This window comes from Acomys minous (genome assembly GCF_964271855.1).
Source record: "Acomys minous genome assembly, chromosome: 18".
Taxonomy (NCBI): domain Eukaryota; kingdom Metazoa; phylum Chordata; class Mammalia; order Rodentia; family Muridae; genus Acomys; species Acomys minous.
The window spans coordinates 47,188,209-47,201,349 of NC_140501.1; the positions used below are offsets into that span (position 1 = coordinate 47,188,209).

The following is a 13,141-nucleotide window of genomic DNA, read 5'->3' on the forward strand; positions in this document are numbered from 1 at the left end:
TTCTAATCCCATCTACTTGAGAGTCTGAGGCAGGAGGATCATTTGAGTCTGGGAGTTAAATGTTACCCTGGGCACCATAGCAAGAATTGTTCTAAATTAAGTACATTTGCCCCGGAGGAATAAAATCTCCGGCTGTTCTTGGATTCCTCCTCTTGGCTGTCATTCCCTCCACCGCCAGAAGCCCAGAACCTTGCTGTTCATGGTATTGCTGGGAAGTTCAATGTTCCGTCCCACAGGACTTCTCTGAGGTTCATTGCTATTAAAATTTTAATGGCTCTCTAATTGCCACTGTGCCGTGTGTGTGGTACCACACAGTCCATGTTGAGGGAATGGGGAATGGCAGCCTTTTGGATCAGAACTGTCATTGCATAGCAGCCCAGGAAGAGTCCGTCCTCTCAGAGGGCATCAAAGCGCTGGCAGCGTTGCACCTGTCTCCTCTGTCTGGTTTTGTATTCAGCGGATGCAGAGATTCTGTGCACCGGCCTGAGCATCCCAAGCCTTGGTTTCCAACTCTCAGAGCTTTGCACCAATTTGAAGCAGATTGTCTTTCTGCAAAGCGACCTCACGTGTGTGGTGGTCCAAGGAGGCAGGCACACCAAACCAGTTTAAAACCGGAAGTAATCCTCTACTGCCACCACAGGTGGTGATGCCATGTTTGGATACTTTTCTCTAAGTTGACATTTTCTCCCTTACGTATGTTTGTTTTGAACTCCTGCCTCCATCTCCTAAGTTCTAGGACTGTGTGTGCGTACCAACATGCCCAGTTTTCCCCTGGTGATGTTTGAAACAACTCAGAAAAGTAATTTTGACCAAAAAAAGTATATAATTGTGATCATCCTCATTTCAGCTGTGCCTTCAAGTGTTTAGATGCCACAGTGGCTGCTCTTTGTCTGATAGCAAACAGGATGAGCTACCCCTGGTCCTAGCCGCACTGAGCCTGCCTCTATCTTCTCCACCCCCAGGGGAGCTGAGATGGACTAAGAGTTACAAAAGCATCCAAGGCAGAGTGACAGGAATTGGTGCAGTGAGTCTCACCTCAGTCTGCCCTATCACGTCTCGTTACGCAAGAAACTTGGGTACCTGAGCCCAGAGGTTTGTGAGGGGAGAAGCTGAGCTCTGCGTCTTTTCTGGAAGGTTTCCCTTCCACAACCAGCTTTGCTGCCTCTGCCTTTCACTTAAGATGCCTTTTCTGTATCTGGTAAGATGGCCCAGTGGGTAAAGGCATTTGCAGGCAAGCCTCAGGACCTGAGTTCGATCCCTGAAACCCACACAGCAGGATTACTCAGCAGGTTTGTGCACAGACACCATTTCTTGGCATCTGGAGAATAAGGAAGAGACTGGGTGAGAAGCTGTAAATGACACCAGCCTGCAGGTGGCAGCCTCCTGGGGATAGGGACCCCCGACCTGCCAGTGCTCCCCTGCTTTACAAGAAGTGATGTCTCAACCTTCCTAATGCTGAAGACCCCCTCCCCTTAATACAGTTACTCATGTGTGTGATGAACCCCAACCATAAAGTTATTTTTGTTGCTACTTCAAAACTAATTTGCTGCTGTCGTGAATTGTAATGAATATCTGTGTTTTCTGATGGTTTTAGGTGAACCCCTGTGTAAAGGTCACTTGACTCCCCAAAGAGGTTGCGACCCACAGATTGAGAACTACTGAGCCAAGTCCTGCTAATGCTGCACATTTTCAGTGAGCAGCAGCAAAGTGGGAGCACGCATGAAGTAGGCAGACCACAGCTTACCCGGAGTGGTGGCTGTGCCCTGGGCAGAACCCCGTGATGATGAAGATAAAGGGGAGGACATTGAGGGGACTGCGGACCAAGGATCTTAAGTTGGGAAGAAGGAGGAAAGTGGGGACTTGAGTAGGGCGATGGACAAGGAAAGACAGAAGAACCAAATGAAAACTTAATGAGTTAAATGATTACAGGAATACCCGTGAGGGAAAGTGAGCTACAAAGAGCCAGGAAACAGTAGGGATGAACCGCAGTGAGGTGGAGGTGGGCTCCCACACCCTTAGGTAAGGAATGAGTTGAGTCCGCTGGACTGGCTAGCTGAGATGGGGTGAAAGGCCTGCGTGATCATTGGTAGAAATGAAGTCAAGAGGCCAAGATCCTAAGGGTGATGGGTTTTGTCCTGGGGTGGTGCTTGCTGGCCATAGTGAGGCATGTAATCCTTGGGAATGAAGGCAAGCCAGGAGGGCTCGCGGAGGTGGAGCCTGGCGGAGGCAGGTTTTAGAACAGCAAGACACTGGTGATGAAGACGCCAATCACTCTGCAGAGCGCCCATGCTTCTTGCTTATCCGCGAGAATGGCAGAAGGCATTTGTGTAGGCTCTGTTTCTTAACAATTAAACTTTATTATACAACCCAACTAGCTTACACAAAAGGGAGAAAAGGTTAAAGGGAAAAAAGAGTGAACCTTCTGGTATCCGTTCCACGGGACGGGTCCTTAGGTGTCTCTGGCCTGCCTCCGTGCTGGTCCAGCCTGTTCACTGATCCACGTGCGCTCAAGCCCGGTCTGCACCTGCTGCTGCTTTCTCCTCTCTGCCTGCCTGGGTCACGTGCGAAGGGTGGTCTCCTTCTCCTGTTGAGGTTTGATTAGAAAAACAGTAGTTCAGGTGGAGTCCTCAGGTCTGTTTCCTGAATTCCAGGCCCAGGATGGCTCCACTCAAGTCTATCTCAAGGTATCCATGGGGTGCCCAAGGGTAAAGCCCGCCAAGACTGCTTTCACCTGTGACAAAGCTTACAGTCTTCCCCACACATTTGGTCCAAGTTTCAGGTCTAAAGGGCAGGAAGGAACTTGAGGGGAGGCATTAAGGGTGTGGTTTTGGGGGTTTGGGGGTTTTTTTTGTTGTTGTTTTTTGTTTTTCAAGACAGGGTTTCTCTTCTGTGTAGCCTTGGCTGTCCTGGACTCACACTGTAGACCAGGCTGGTCTCGAACTCACAGTGATCCACCTGCCTCTGTGCTGGGATTAAAGAGGTGCACCACGATGCCCAACTGACATTGAAATGTTTTAACTTTTTTATGTATTGAGGAAAGGGTGGCTTTCGTTTTTGTTGACATTTACTTTTTAATTTTCACACGTGTGTGCCCCAACAATGCATGTGGGGGTTAGAGAGAACTTGAGTCTGTTCTCTCCTTGCACCATGTGGGGCCTGGGGGTGAGGTGGGGTGCGGTGGGGTGGGGGTGGGGTGGGGTGGGGTGGGGTGGGGTGCGGGAGTGGAGCAGGGATCCCCAGGCTTGGCAGCAAACACCTTCACTCCCTGAGCTTCACTAGCCCCGACGCTGAAATTTTAAGCCGCAACAGAATGGAAAAAACAAAAACAAAGAAACTTTGCTAGACCTGGGTTTGTTCACAAACAAGGCTTTGGCAGGAGGGCTGCTGAGAAATGCCAGAGTTAGGAGAGGGTCAGGAGGGAGGGAGGAGTCAGGGAACGGACCATCCAAATCCTTGTGGGATGTACATTCCAATGAGGATTAAACTGAAAATGTAGCCACCTGGGTCGGAAGTGTCAGCTACTGTCAGAGACCTTAAGGAGATGGGAGGCTCACAATACATCATTGAGTGTTTCTTTCACCTTTTTCCTGAATGTTATTTCAATTGTTGGCACAGTCTGGTTTTTGTTAGGTTTAAAAACAACAGATTGCAAAAGCATTCAAGTTGTACACATACCCAGGCTCTTAGTGATGAGTTTTTGTTTTCGTTTTTGTTTTTTAATCCTCTTGTTTGCAGATCTGGGGGATCCTTAACGTGATTTTGCCCACACCCTCCATCCTCAGAATGTTTGCAAGGGAAGAGCCCTACTACAATACTTATGGGCTGGGAGACAGTGTCCAGGCAGGTGCTGGGGGGCAGGCCACACTGGGAGGCAGAGACTGCACGCTGCCCACTAGGATCTGCACTCTGAGCCACCCAGAGTTGTGGTGCTAGGGGGAGTGTATTCACCATCCCTTCAGGTACATTTGCTGCTGCAGCGCACTTCTTGCAGCCCATGGACTTGTCCTGGAAAGGCAGCAGCAGCCCCGAGGGCGCGTGGGAACCGCTATGGAGCGATCTTCCGCCCTGTGGCGAGCGTTACTGCTCGGTATTCCCGCTGAGGGCTTTGGTGCCGGTAACCGCCTTGTGCCTCGGACTTTTCGCTATGGGTGTGAGTGGCAACGTTGTGACCGTGCTGCTAATTGGGCGCTACCGGACATGCGGACCACCACCAGCCTGTACCCAGGCAGCGTGGCGGTGTCCGATCTGCTCATCCTTTGGGACTCCCGTTCAACCTGTACCGCCTGTGGGGCCTCGGCCGCTTCTCTGCCGCCCATCTCTTTATCTGGGCGAGGGCTGCACCGACGCCACGCACATGACCGCACTCGGTGTTGTGCGCTACCTGGCAATCTGCCGCCCACTGTGAGCGCAGGCCCTTGTCACGGGGCGCCTCATCCGCGCGCTCGTCGCCACGCTCTGCATTGTGGCGCTGCTCTCAGCTGGGCCCTTCTTTCTGGTGGGCTTCCAGCAAGATGTTTCCCCAGGTCTCTCCCCTGACCTGGTCCTGAACCACACCAGGCAGGTCAACCCCTCAATCTTGGTCCCTCCGCCGCCCGTTGGGTCCTCTAGGACACCAGCGCTGTCTCCGTTGTCTGGAACTGAGGCTGTGGAGGCTGCAGCACTGTTCACCCGGGAGTGCCGGCCGAAACCCACGCAGCTTGAGGCCCTGAGGATCATGCCTCCTACTTCTTCCTGCCCTTCTATTGGCTTATCAGGGGCGAGCTGCGGAAGAGCCAGGGTCTCCGGGCGGAGGGAAAGGAGCTACCGGCAGACAGTCCGTGTCCCAAGTAAATGAGACCACCTCCTTTCCAAAACGCTTCTTGGGGTCACAGCAACTGCCCATCTCCACCTATAGTCTGTCCTACAGTACCTGTGAGGGAGCACATTGAGCCCCTTGGGGATGGGATGCCCAGAAACCACAAAGGTTTTCCGAAGTTGGGGCCATCCAGGATGGTAACTGGGGGCTTCCTAGGTCTCTTAGTTTCGCAATTGGGCGTTACCTACAGTACCCTTCAGAAGGTGAGGTTGATTGCAGAAGATTCTACTTAATATAAAGTTATTCTGGAGACTAAAGCGAACCAAGTTAAACAAACAAACCCCGAAACTTTGCAGACCTATTGCAAATCTTTTGCAGGGAAAACCAAGGTATTTCTGAAACAGAAGCCCGAAAAACTGCTTCTTTGGAGTGTGCTTTTTCTGATGTATAACCGTACTTACACATTTATGAGCCTAATGTTCAGTTAGAAAGTAAATATCAGTGCAATTCACTACCTGATTTTTTTTGATAGCATGAAGATCTGTAAAGACCATAATTTATTTTACTGTTACTCTTGCAGGTATGGACGAGTGGTGGGGCTTTAGTTTATCTGAATGCTTTTGCTAACTCCCGTGCCCATGTCTTGTTTTGCAGTGGTGGTGGTTCTGCCGTTCATAGTTTGCTGGTTGCCTTTTCCATGCTGGCAGAAGCACTTAAGTAACACACTGAAGATTCCCGGATGGTGTATGCCTCTCCATACTTTAATATTGTCGCTCTGCAACTTTTCTATCTGATTGCATCCATCAACCCCATCCTCTACAACCTCGTTTCCATGAAGAAAAGAGCAGCTGTCTGGGAACTGCTTCTGTCAAAGCAGTCGCTCCAGGCTCGTGGGTTTTGGTAGAGACAGCTGAAGGAATCCCAAAGGCACTTGCTGGATCCACAGAGAGGATGCCCTAACCAGCCTGCAAAGGCGGTTTGGGGATTTCAGGTCTATAGAGAAAACTGAAGATGGTGGAGGGGAGGGGGGTGTTATGTGGAATGCAATGGGTGTTTGGAATTTTGACGTTGATTAAGAAATGGGCTTTGTTTTGTTTTGTTTTTTAAATAAGATGTGAAAAGCAATTACCAATATATCTAGTTTGTTTTCCTCATCAATATTCACTCCAGCATTCTGGAATTCCACCTCCCGGGAAGTGTTGCTGGGTGCTCTGGCAGCTCTTCATTTGCTCTATGTACTCTGGGTACTTGGTTGCTCATTTTACAGTTAGATGTCACAGAGAGATGTGGCTTAAAAATATTCATCGCCTCTGAGATCAGGGCTTATGGTAGTTTTAATTATTTGGTATATAAATGTAGCGATACAATGCAAGGCAAGAAAATGATTTTGGATCCAAGAAATTATTTAATGCCGATCTAAAGGAGCAATTTTAAAAGCGACTACAATTTCCAGCTAAGTGCTAATGTTTATTCTGGCTAGCCTTTCTGTAGTGTGGAAGTAAATCGGCGTGTTTTGGTGCAGTGCTTGAGAACTGCTCTTCACAGAAGTACATTTTCCCAACTTAAAACTGTCTCTGTGGGTGATGGAACTGGGTCTTGGGCTTATCAAACAGGAGCTGTGCGGCCTGATTTGAGTCTGAATTCTGATTTTCTCACCCACCGAGGTCCTGCACTTACTGAAAAGTAAAAGTCAGTGGGTGAAAAGCAGCCGGCTGAAAATTCATCTTAAATATGTGTGATACTGCAGTGGTGGATACTTGCTAGGACAGTAACAGTCATAACACAGTCACAAGTTTCTGTGTATTTTGCATTATAAAAGGCTGTGGCAAATTTGCCATATAGAGAATGCGGTGTTTCAAAGAACCACTATGTGGTGCTATATGTATCCAGATGCTAAATTACGGGCCCCAAAATCTGGTTGCAGTCTAGACAAGTGCATCCTCTCTCTCTCTCTCTCTCTCTCTCTCTCTCTCCTCTCTCTTTCTCTCCCTCTCTTTCTCCAAAGTTGTATAAACTTTGTTCCCCAATTATCTCTGATCTTTAGTAAAGGGAGGCTAGACAGCCTGTAACTGGGCAGAAGAGAGGTAGATGGGGCAACTGGAGAAAGAGGGGGTTTATTTTGGCTTACAGTTGCAGAGGGTTAAGTGGCCATCATGCCTGGGCGACAACATGACAACAAGTGACAGACAGGCCTACTCACAGGAGCAGGAAGCTGAGGAAATCACAGTCTCAACCGCAAACATTACACCGGAGGAGTGAGTGACCTGGACACAGGGAGAGGCTGTGGGTTCTCAAGGCCTGCCACCGCTGAGGAACTTCCGCCAGCAAGGATACAACCAAAAAGCTCCCAAGCCAAATTAGCGACAGGGAGTGAGTGTTCAGATGCCCGAGCTGGAGGGGGATAGTTCTAATTTAAACTATCACAGATGCTTCCTGGTGAGTGTCCCTCACCAAATTGGTGTTCTAGAAGTCACTGGTACTGCTACATGACACCTCTCCTCTGAGGCTCCTAAATGCATCTTTGCCATGTTCCATTGACTAGCATGACACTAAATCTTGAACGAGCTTCAAAGGAAGTTATTTTCCAACACAAAGGAAGATATTGGAAAGAAGTTGCAGTGCCATAAAATCTTCTGGAAAACCACTGTTATGATGTACTTGTGAAAATAATTTCTAGTTTCCTTTGTAACTAACGAGTTATTTCAAAGCATGGTTTTTAATTTTCCAGTACTTTTCTAATCTCTGGTTTGTACTGGATTTTTTGTTTGTTTGTTTGTTTGTTTTTGTTTTGTTTTCTTGATTTTTTTTTTTTGGTTTCTTTTTTTTAAACAGCTTTCTGTTCAAAGGACATACTTAATAGGATTTATGTTTTCAGGTTGTTCTATGGCTCAAGATGTGGTCCATGTTGGCAGATGCTCCACCTTGAACATTGTCAGTATCAGTTGGTCGACGGCGTTATTGGTTAGCTCTGCACTCTTCTGCGGTTGTGCACTCTGGGTAAAGCCAATGGTTTGTTGTTGTTGCATGTTTATGGGGTTTTTTGCTTTGTTTTGTTTTGGTTTTGTCTGCACAGTCCCTTAGACTTTGAACACAAGTGATGTTATGTCTCTTATTACTTCCTGTGGCTTCTCTCTAATTGCTCTGGCTGGGACACCCAGTACTATGCTAAATAGAACTGCCTGATGCAGGCATCCTCTTCTTGTTCTCCATCATAGAGGACATGTTTTAGTTTCATCACTGAGTGTCATGTTAACTTGGGACATTTTGTGTGTCACATTTATTGAGGCTGTTCGCATCCATCCTGGTCTACTGGGTATTTGTGGTTTAGATGAATGATGATCATCTAACGCTGGCATGCTAGCTGTAAGGAAATGCTAGCCTGTCCTCCAGTTTGGGGATATTTCACAGGAAGGGATCTATATTAACAACATAAGGGTGCTCAAACACTGAATTTTTGTGAGGATGCATTTAAACCATGGCACATCGCATCTTGATTGCTATAGCTTTATACTACATCTTTAAAACTCCAACTGTGTCTGTATTCCAACTATACTCATTTACAATATATAAATATTCCCTTTCCCTTTTAATTAGTTCTTTGACATGTTCCTGCAATGTGTTTGATCGTGTGCTGATCCCTCCCTCAACTTCTTTCAGCTCAGTCCTTTCTCTCTCCACCCAACTTTGTGTTCTTTCTCTCTCTTAAAACCCAAGTCTAATTTGTGTTGTCAATATACTTTTGAATGTGTGGCCTTCTACTTGAGTGTGATCAACCTACCAGGGTCAACACTCTTGAAGAAACTTGACTCTCCATCAAGTCATAGCTATTAATTGCCACTAGCTCTTCAGCTAGCATTGGGACATTGTGACCGTTTCCTTTTTTCATGGTGGGATTTGGTCTGGCTTGAGCTTGCACAGGCCTTGCACAGGCTGCCACATCTCTGTGAGTTCCTATGTTCAGCTGCCCTGCCATGTCTAGAAGACACTGGATTTTTTACAGCCATCAGCTGCCTCTGGCTCTTACACTTTTTCCACCTCTTCTGCAATGACCCCTGAGCCTTGGGAGGCAGTATACAATATAGATATCCCATTTCAGAGTGAGAATTCCACAGTTTCTTGTTTGTTGCACCTTGACCAGTTGTCAGTCCATTTTAATTGCTGTCTATTGAAAATAGAAGCTTTGGCAATTAAAAAATTATTTCTTCTATGTGTAGAGGTATTTTGATTGTGTGTTTGTTAATACAGCACATATATGCCTAGTGGCATTGGAGGTCTGAATAGGGCATCGTATTCCCTGGCACTGAGTTACAAATGGTTATGAGCCCAGTGTAGGTGCTGGGAATTGAACCTGGGTCCTCAGGTAGAGCACCAGTGCTCTTAACTGATGAACTATCTCTTTAGCCCCATGATTTGGCAGTTATGAGTCTTTTGCTATTCCACAAATACTTTATGGTACAGTTTAGGGTTTTGTTTTATTTTACATCCACAGAATAATCCACCAAGAAAGCTATTAGGGTATCAATGAACACTGTTACATCAGTATTCTAACTTGTTTTATTTTTTCATGGAATTGTAAGTTAGAGGAACAAGAAAAAACAACACTACAAAATGTACCTACAAATAGTCATTATGATGTTTATGAAATTGTAGGCCATTAAGATAGAAAGACCTTCCCTTACGTAGCCATAAGCGTTCCATAAGCAGTGTGGACATGCAGCTCACAGATGCAGCTCTCACCACTCTATTGAGAACCCCGAGAGTTAATGACACAAATGACACACGTGAGGAAAGTGTAGACAGACATTTGCAACAAATTGTGTTCACTACCTCCATCACGTTAACCAAAGACGTGTTGAATTAGGAAAGTTTTGTTTGAGCTCAAACTGTGATTTAAAGTTACTACAAATAAAGGACATTTTAATTTTTGAGGCCGGGTTTCACAAAGCTCAGCTTGGTCTTGATGTTGCCATATAGGCAAAGGCGATCTCTAATTTCTGATCCTCCTGCCTCCACCTCCTAGGTGCTGGGACTACAGGAGAGTACGACCACTCAGTTTGCGCTGGTGCTGGTGCTGGGAATTGGAGCCAGGGCGCCCTGCATGTTAAGCAAACACTCTATCACCTGAACTACACTCTAGCCCTCCCTCTCTACTCCTCTCATTTTATTCTAATGTCCGCTGTGTGTGATGCCAAGAAGATGAAGAAATAGCTGTTGGTCCCACATTGCTCCCTTTTCATAGTGAACTGCCTTCTTTTACACTGAAATTGCCCTCATTGGCAACACTCGATAGGCTTGTGTGAGTTGTTGCACACACTGGAGAATCTTTCATTCCCCTCATAACAATCGTTTCTTCCTGTCACGTGCTGATCTGGTGATCACTCTGTTCCTCCACAGTCTCTAGTCTTCCCTAAGCCCCTGCCTCTTTCACTCACCCAGAATTCAACGGGCTGTGGAGCCTTTGACTTCACCTTGCCAGATGGTGGCAGCAGAGCACCACGGAAGTACACAGGTGACCCAGGGTCAGGGCGCAGAATGCGACAGACCGGAGGGCCACTCCGTGGCCAGAAAACGCTCAAATGGAACATCTTATTCGAAAAAGGCTGCTTCGCTCTTTAGGCTTAAAAAAATATGATACTATCTGGGAAGTTTCTGTGAAAGTTGATTTTCAAAAGGGATTTTAGGATCCCTTCAGCCAAAGACAAAGTAGAAAAGCTCCTGGCTCTGGATTAGCGCATGCTTCAGGGGGGGCATTCCATGCTTCTCGAACCAGGGAAAGGGAAAACCCAGCCACCGCCTTCAGATACTTGCTTGGTTGTTAAGTTCATTACATTTTCTTGTTTCTGATAGTTTTCACCACCTTAATACACTCAATGAGACTTCAGAAAACACGGAAGAATTTAGAAGCACTGCACTGGCGGCCCCATAGCTATTCCGGGGATCAGCAGAGATTTTAAGAAAGACGATTGTGTGCCACAGAACAGCCATTCTGAAAGGAGACGTATTTATTCGTACGGCCTTTCCCCGTGTTGGTCCTTCTTTCTTCGGTACTTCCGCCTTCTAGAGTAACACCATACAGAGTGGTCTCCTTTAAAGTTCACAGTGGAGTCTGTGCTCTTCACTTCTTACCTCTGTGACTTAGCTCTGGGGACTTAAGTCCTCAGCATGCTCCATATGTCTTTGGAAGGTTGCTAATATATTGTGTTCTAGAGGCTAACTGAAAGTATTAGAGCATACAAAATAGTCAGATAGATTACGGTAATAAAATCAGCATATGGAATTTCCCTGAGCGGTAATACATTATACATATTTGTTAACGATCATATTACCCATGGGAATTTACAGGACACACACACACACACACACACACACACACACACACACGCACACACACACACCAAAAAACAACAACAAAAAACCCCTCATGATTTCTTTTCCCGTGAATGAAATACAAATAAAATAGGAATAAGGAGAGACAATCTAACAGATACTTCCTTTAACTCCTTCACTGATGACTGTGGGTTCAGAGCAAGGACACCCCTTCTTCTGGATGGAGTTGGATCTGTTATTCCAAAGGAGCCTCCCAGCCTCCACTGTACAGTTCACCTACTGTATTTTACCACTGGAGCTTCTAATGCTTAAAGCTTTCAAACAGATTCCTCAGTGAAGTCAGGCAGGTGCTCAGAAGAATCTATGGGCGTGAAGAGGACCGGGGAAGCACAGTTGAAGGCAGCCCTTAGGAAACGCATGTGCAAACCCTTCTAGTCCCCACTGCTACCACCAGTAAGGGGCTGAGGGGTCATTCGCAGGTCCCAGATGTTTTCTCCTCCTCCTCTTCCTCCTGCTCTCCAACTCCTCCCCACCTCTTCCTTCCGCACCTACTGTTTTAGCTAGGTAGCTAGCTAGATAAAAATATACAACGGATAATAAAGTGGCCAAATTGTCTTAAAATGCAGCCGCAGACACTTTTATTGCTGCTCTACTACCATTTTGGAGGATGGATTACATTTTTCCTGTTAACTCTATGCTAGTGCTTGGGAGCAATGTTGGAACTGGGGAAAGGGCGGCAGCAGGCTGTTCTGATGCTCGTGTCTGCCATGTTTTTCGACCTGGGAAAGAACATACTTTTAAACTTTTGCTTTGACGTTCATTGTAACGAGAGAATTCGAGTCAAAAGGAACAGAGGGCAGGCAGTCAACACCTTGCCCGGTGTTAGCCAATCCGTGCAGTCTGCTTGTTTGAAAGGCTTCCACATCTATTCACGTTGTGGAATATTGAAAACTTGCAAAATTACAAACTTATCTATGCGTTTTCCAGTGCAGGCTTTAATAAGGACACAGGAAAGCTTCGGAACTTTCAGAAAAAAAAATCTGAAAAACTAGCATGGCTTTTCTGTTACTAATCCATTTTGTTTGCAATAAATTAATCTTGATAGTGCCCAAGGCTTAAACGTCTGTAAGATAAAGGCCAGTAAAGTGGCTCAACTTGCTGTGCAGGCCCAGAGAGCTGAGTTCGAGCCCCAGAACCCACATAAGGACAGAAGGAGAGGAGTGGGCCAACCTTGACTTTCACACGTGCACTGTGGCATGCACAACCATACACCAGTCATTTGAGCAATGGGCATGTGCACACATGTGCTCACACACACACCGCACTAAAACGGCAAATTCCAAAAATGAACCAGTGAATTCCTCCTGCCCTGCTCTTTCCCTTACTGCTCTTCAGTATGTTAAGACTTCTACCACCCAAAGCAAAGCAAGGCTGGAGTCTGAGGTGATCTGCGTAGTGGATTTGAAATAACGGGTTAGACTAAGAGTTTCACCGTTCCAAGCTCTAATGAAAATAACTCTGTAACATGTTTATAATATTTCAACTTATTAAGTGTAGTATGGTAGGAATCTGTGGGTTGTGGCAGTCTGTATGCTGACATTACGTTAGTGAATAATTTTTCAGAACTTTGAAATGATTGGATGATGTTAAGTAGTCAAAGCTGGCATAGGCATTATCAGAAGCAGTTGGAAAGCGACTTTTTAGAAAGAACACGTGCTCTAGTACTACTGCACCTTGATATTTGTCTGAAAGCAATGGAATCAAAACATGGAAAAGAAAGTATGAACGGCCATGTTGCCTGTGCTCACCAATTAGTTTGCAGTCTCCTCAACGGTGGGAGGGGACTTTGCTCAGGACCATGTAGAAAATACCAGCTGAGTAAAGATGAGGAGACAACAGGAAACTTAGCAACTGTTTCAAGGACTGAGGAGACAATCTGCATAGTGTTTCCAGATAGGAGTGTGTTGGGGGCGGTGAAAGGATAAAGCAAAGACATTGCAAATGTATTCCAGTCCTTGG

At 46.3% G+C, this 13,141-nt stretch overlaps 1 protein-coding gene across 1 annotated transcript; it reads left to right on the forward strand.

The window, feature by feature from the left end:
- Positions 1-3,861: 3,861 nt before the first annotated feature.
- MLNR (motilin receptor) lies at positions 3,862-6,017 on the forward strand. Its single transcript, XM_084768094.1, is given in 7 exon segments — positions 3,862-4,190; positions 4,193-4,252; positions 4,255-4,287; positions 4,290-4,402; positions 4,406-4,826; positions 5,450-5,517; positions 5,520-6,017. Coding segments are annotated over 7 exon segments (1,071 nt in total). The 5' UTR covers positions 3,862-3,994; the 3' UTR covers positions 5,700-6,017.
- The last annotated feature ends 7,124 nt before the right edge of the window (positions 6,018-13,141 follow it).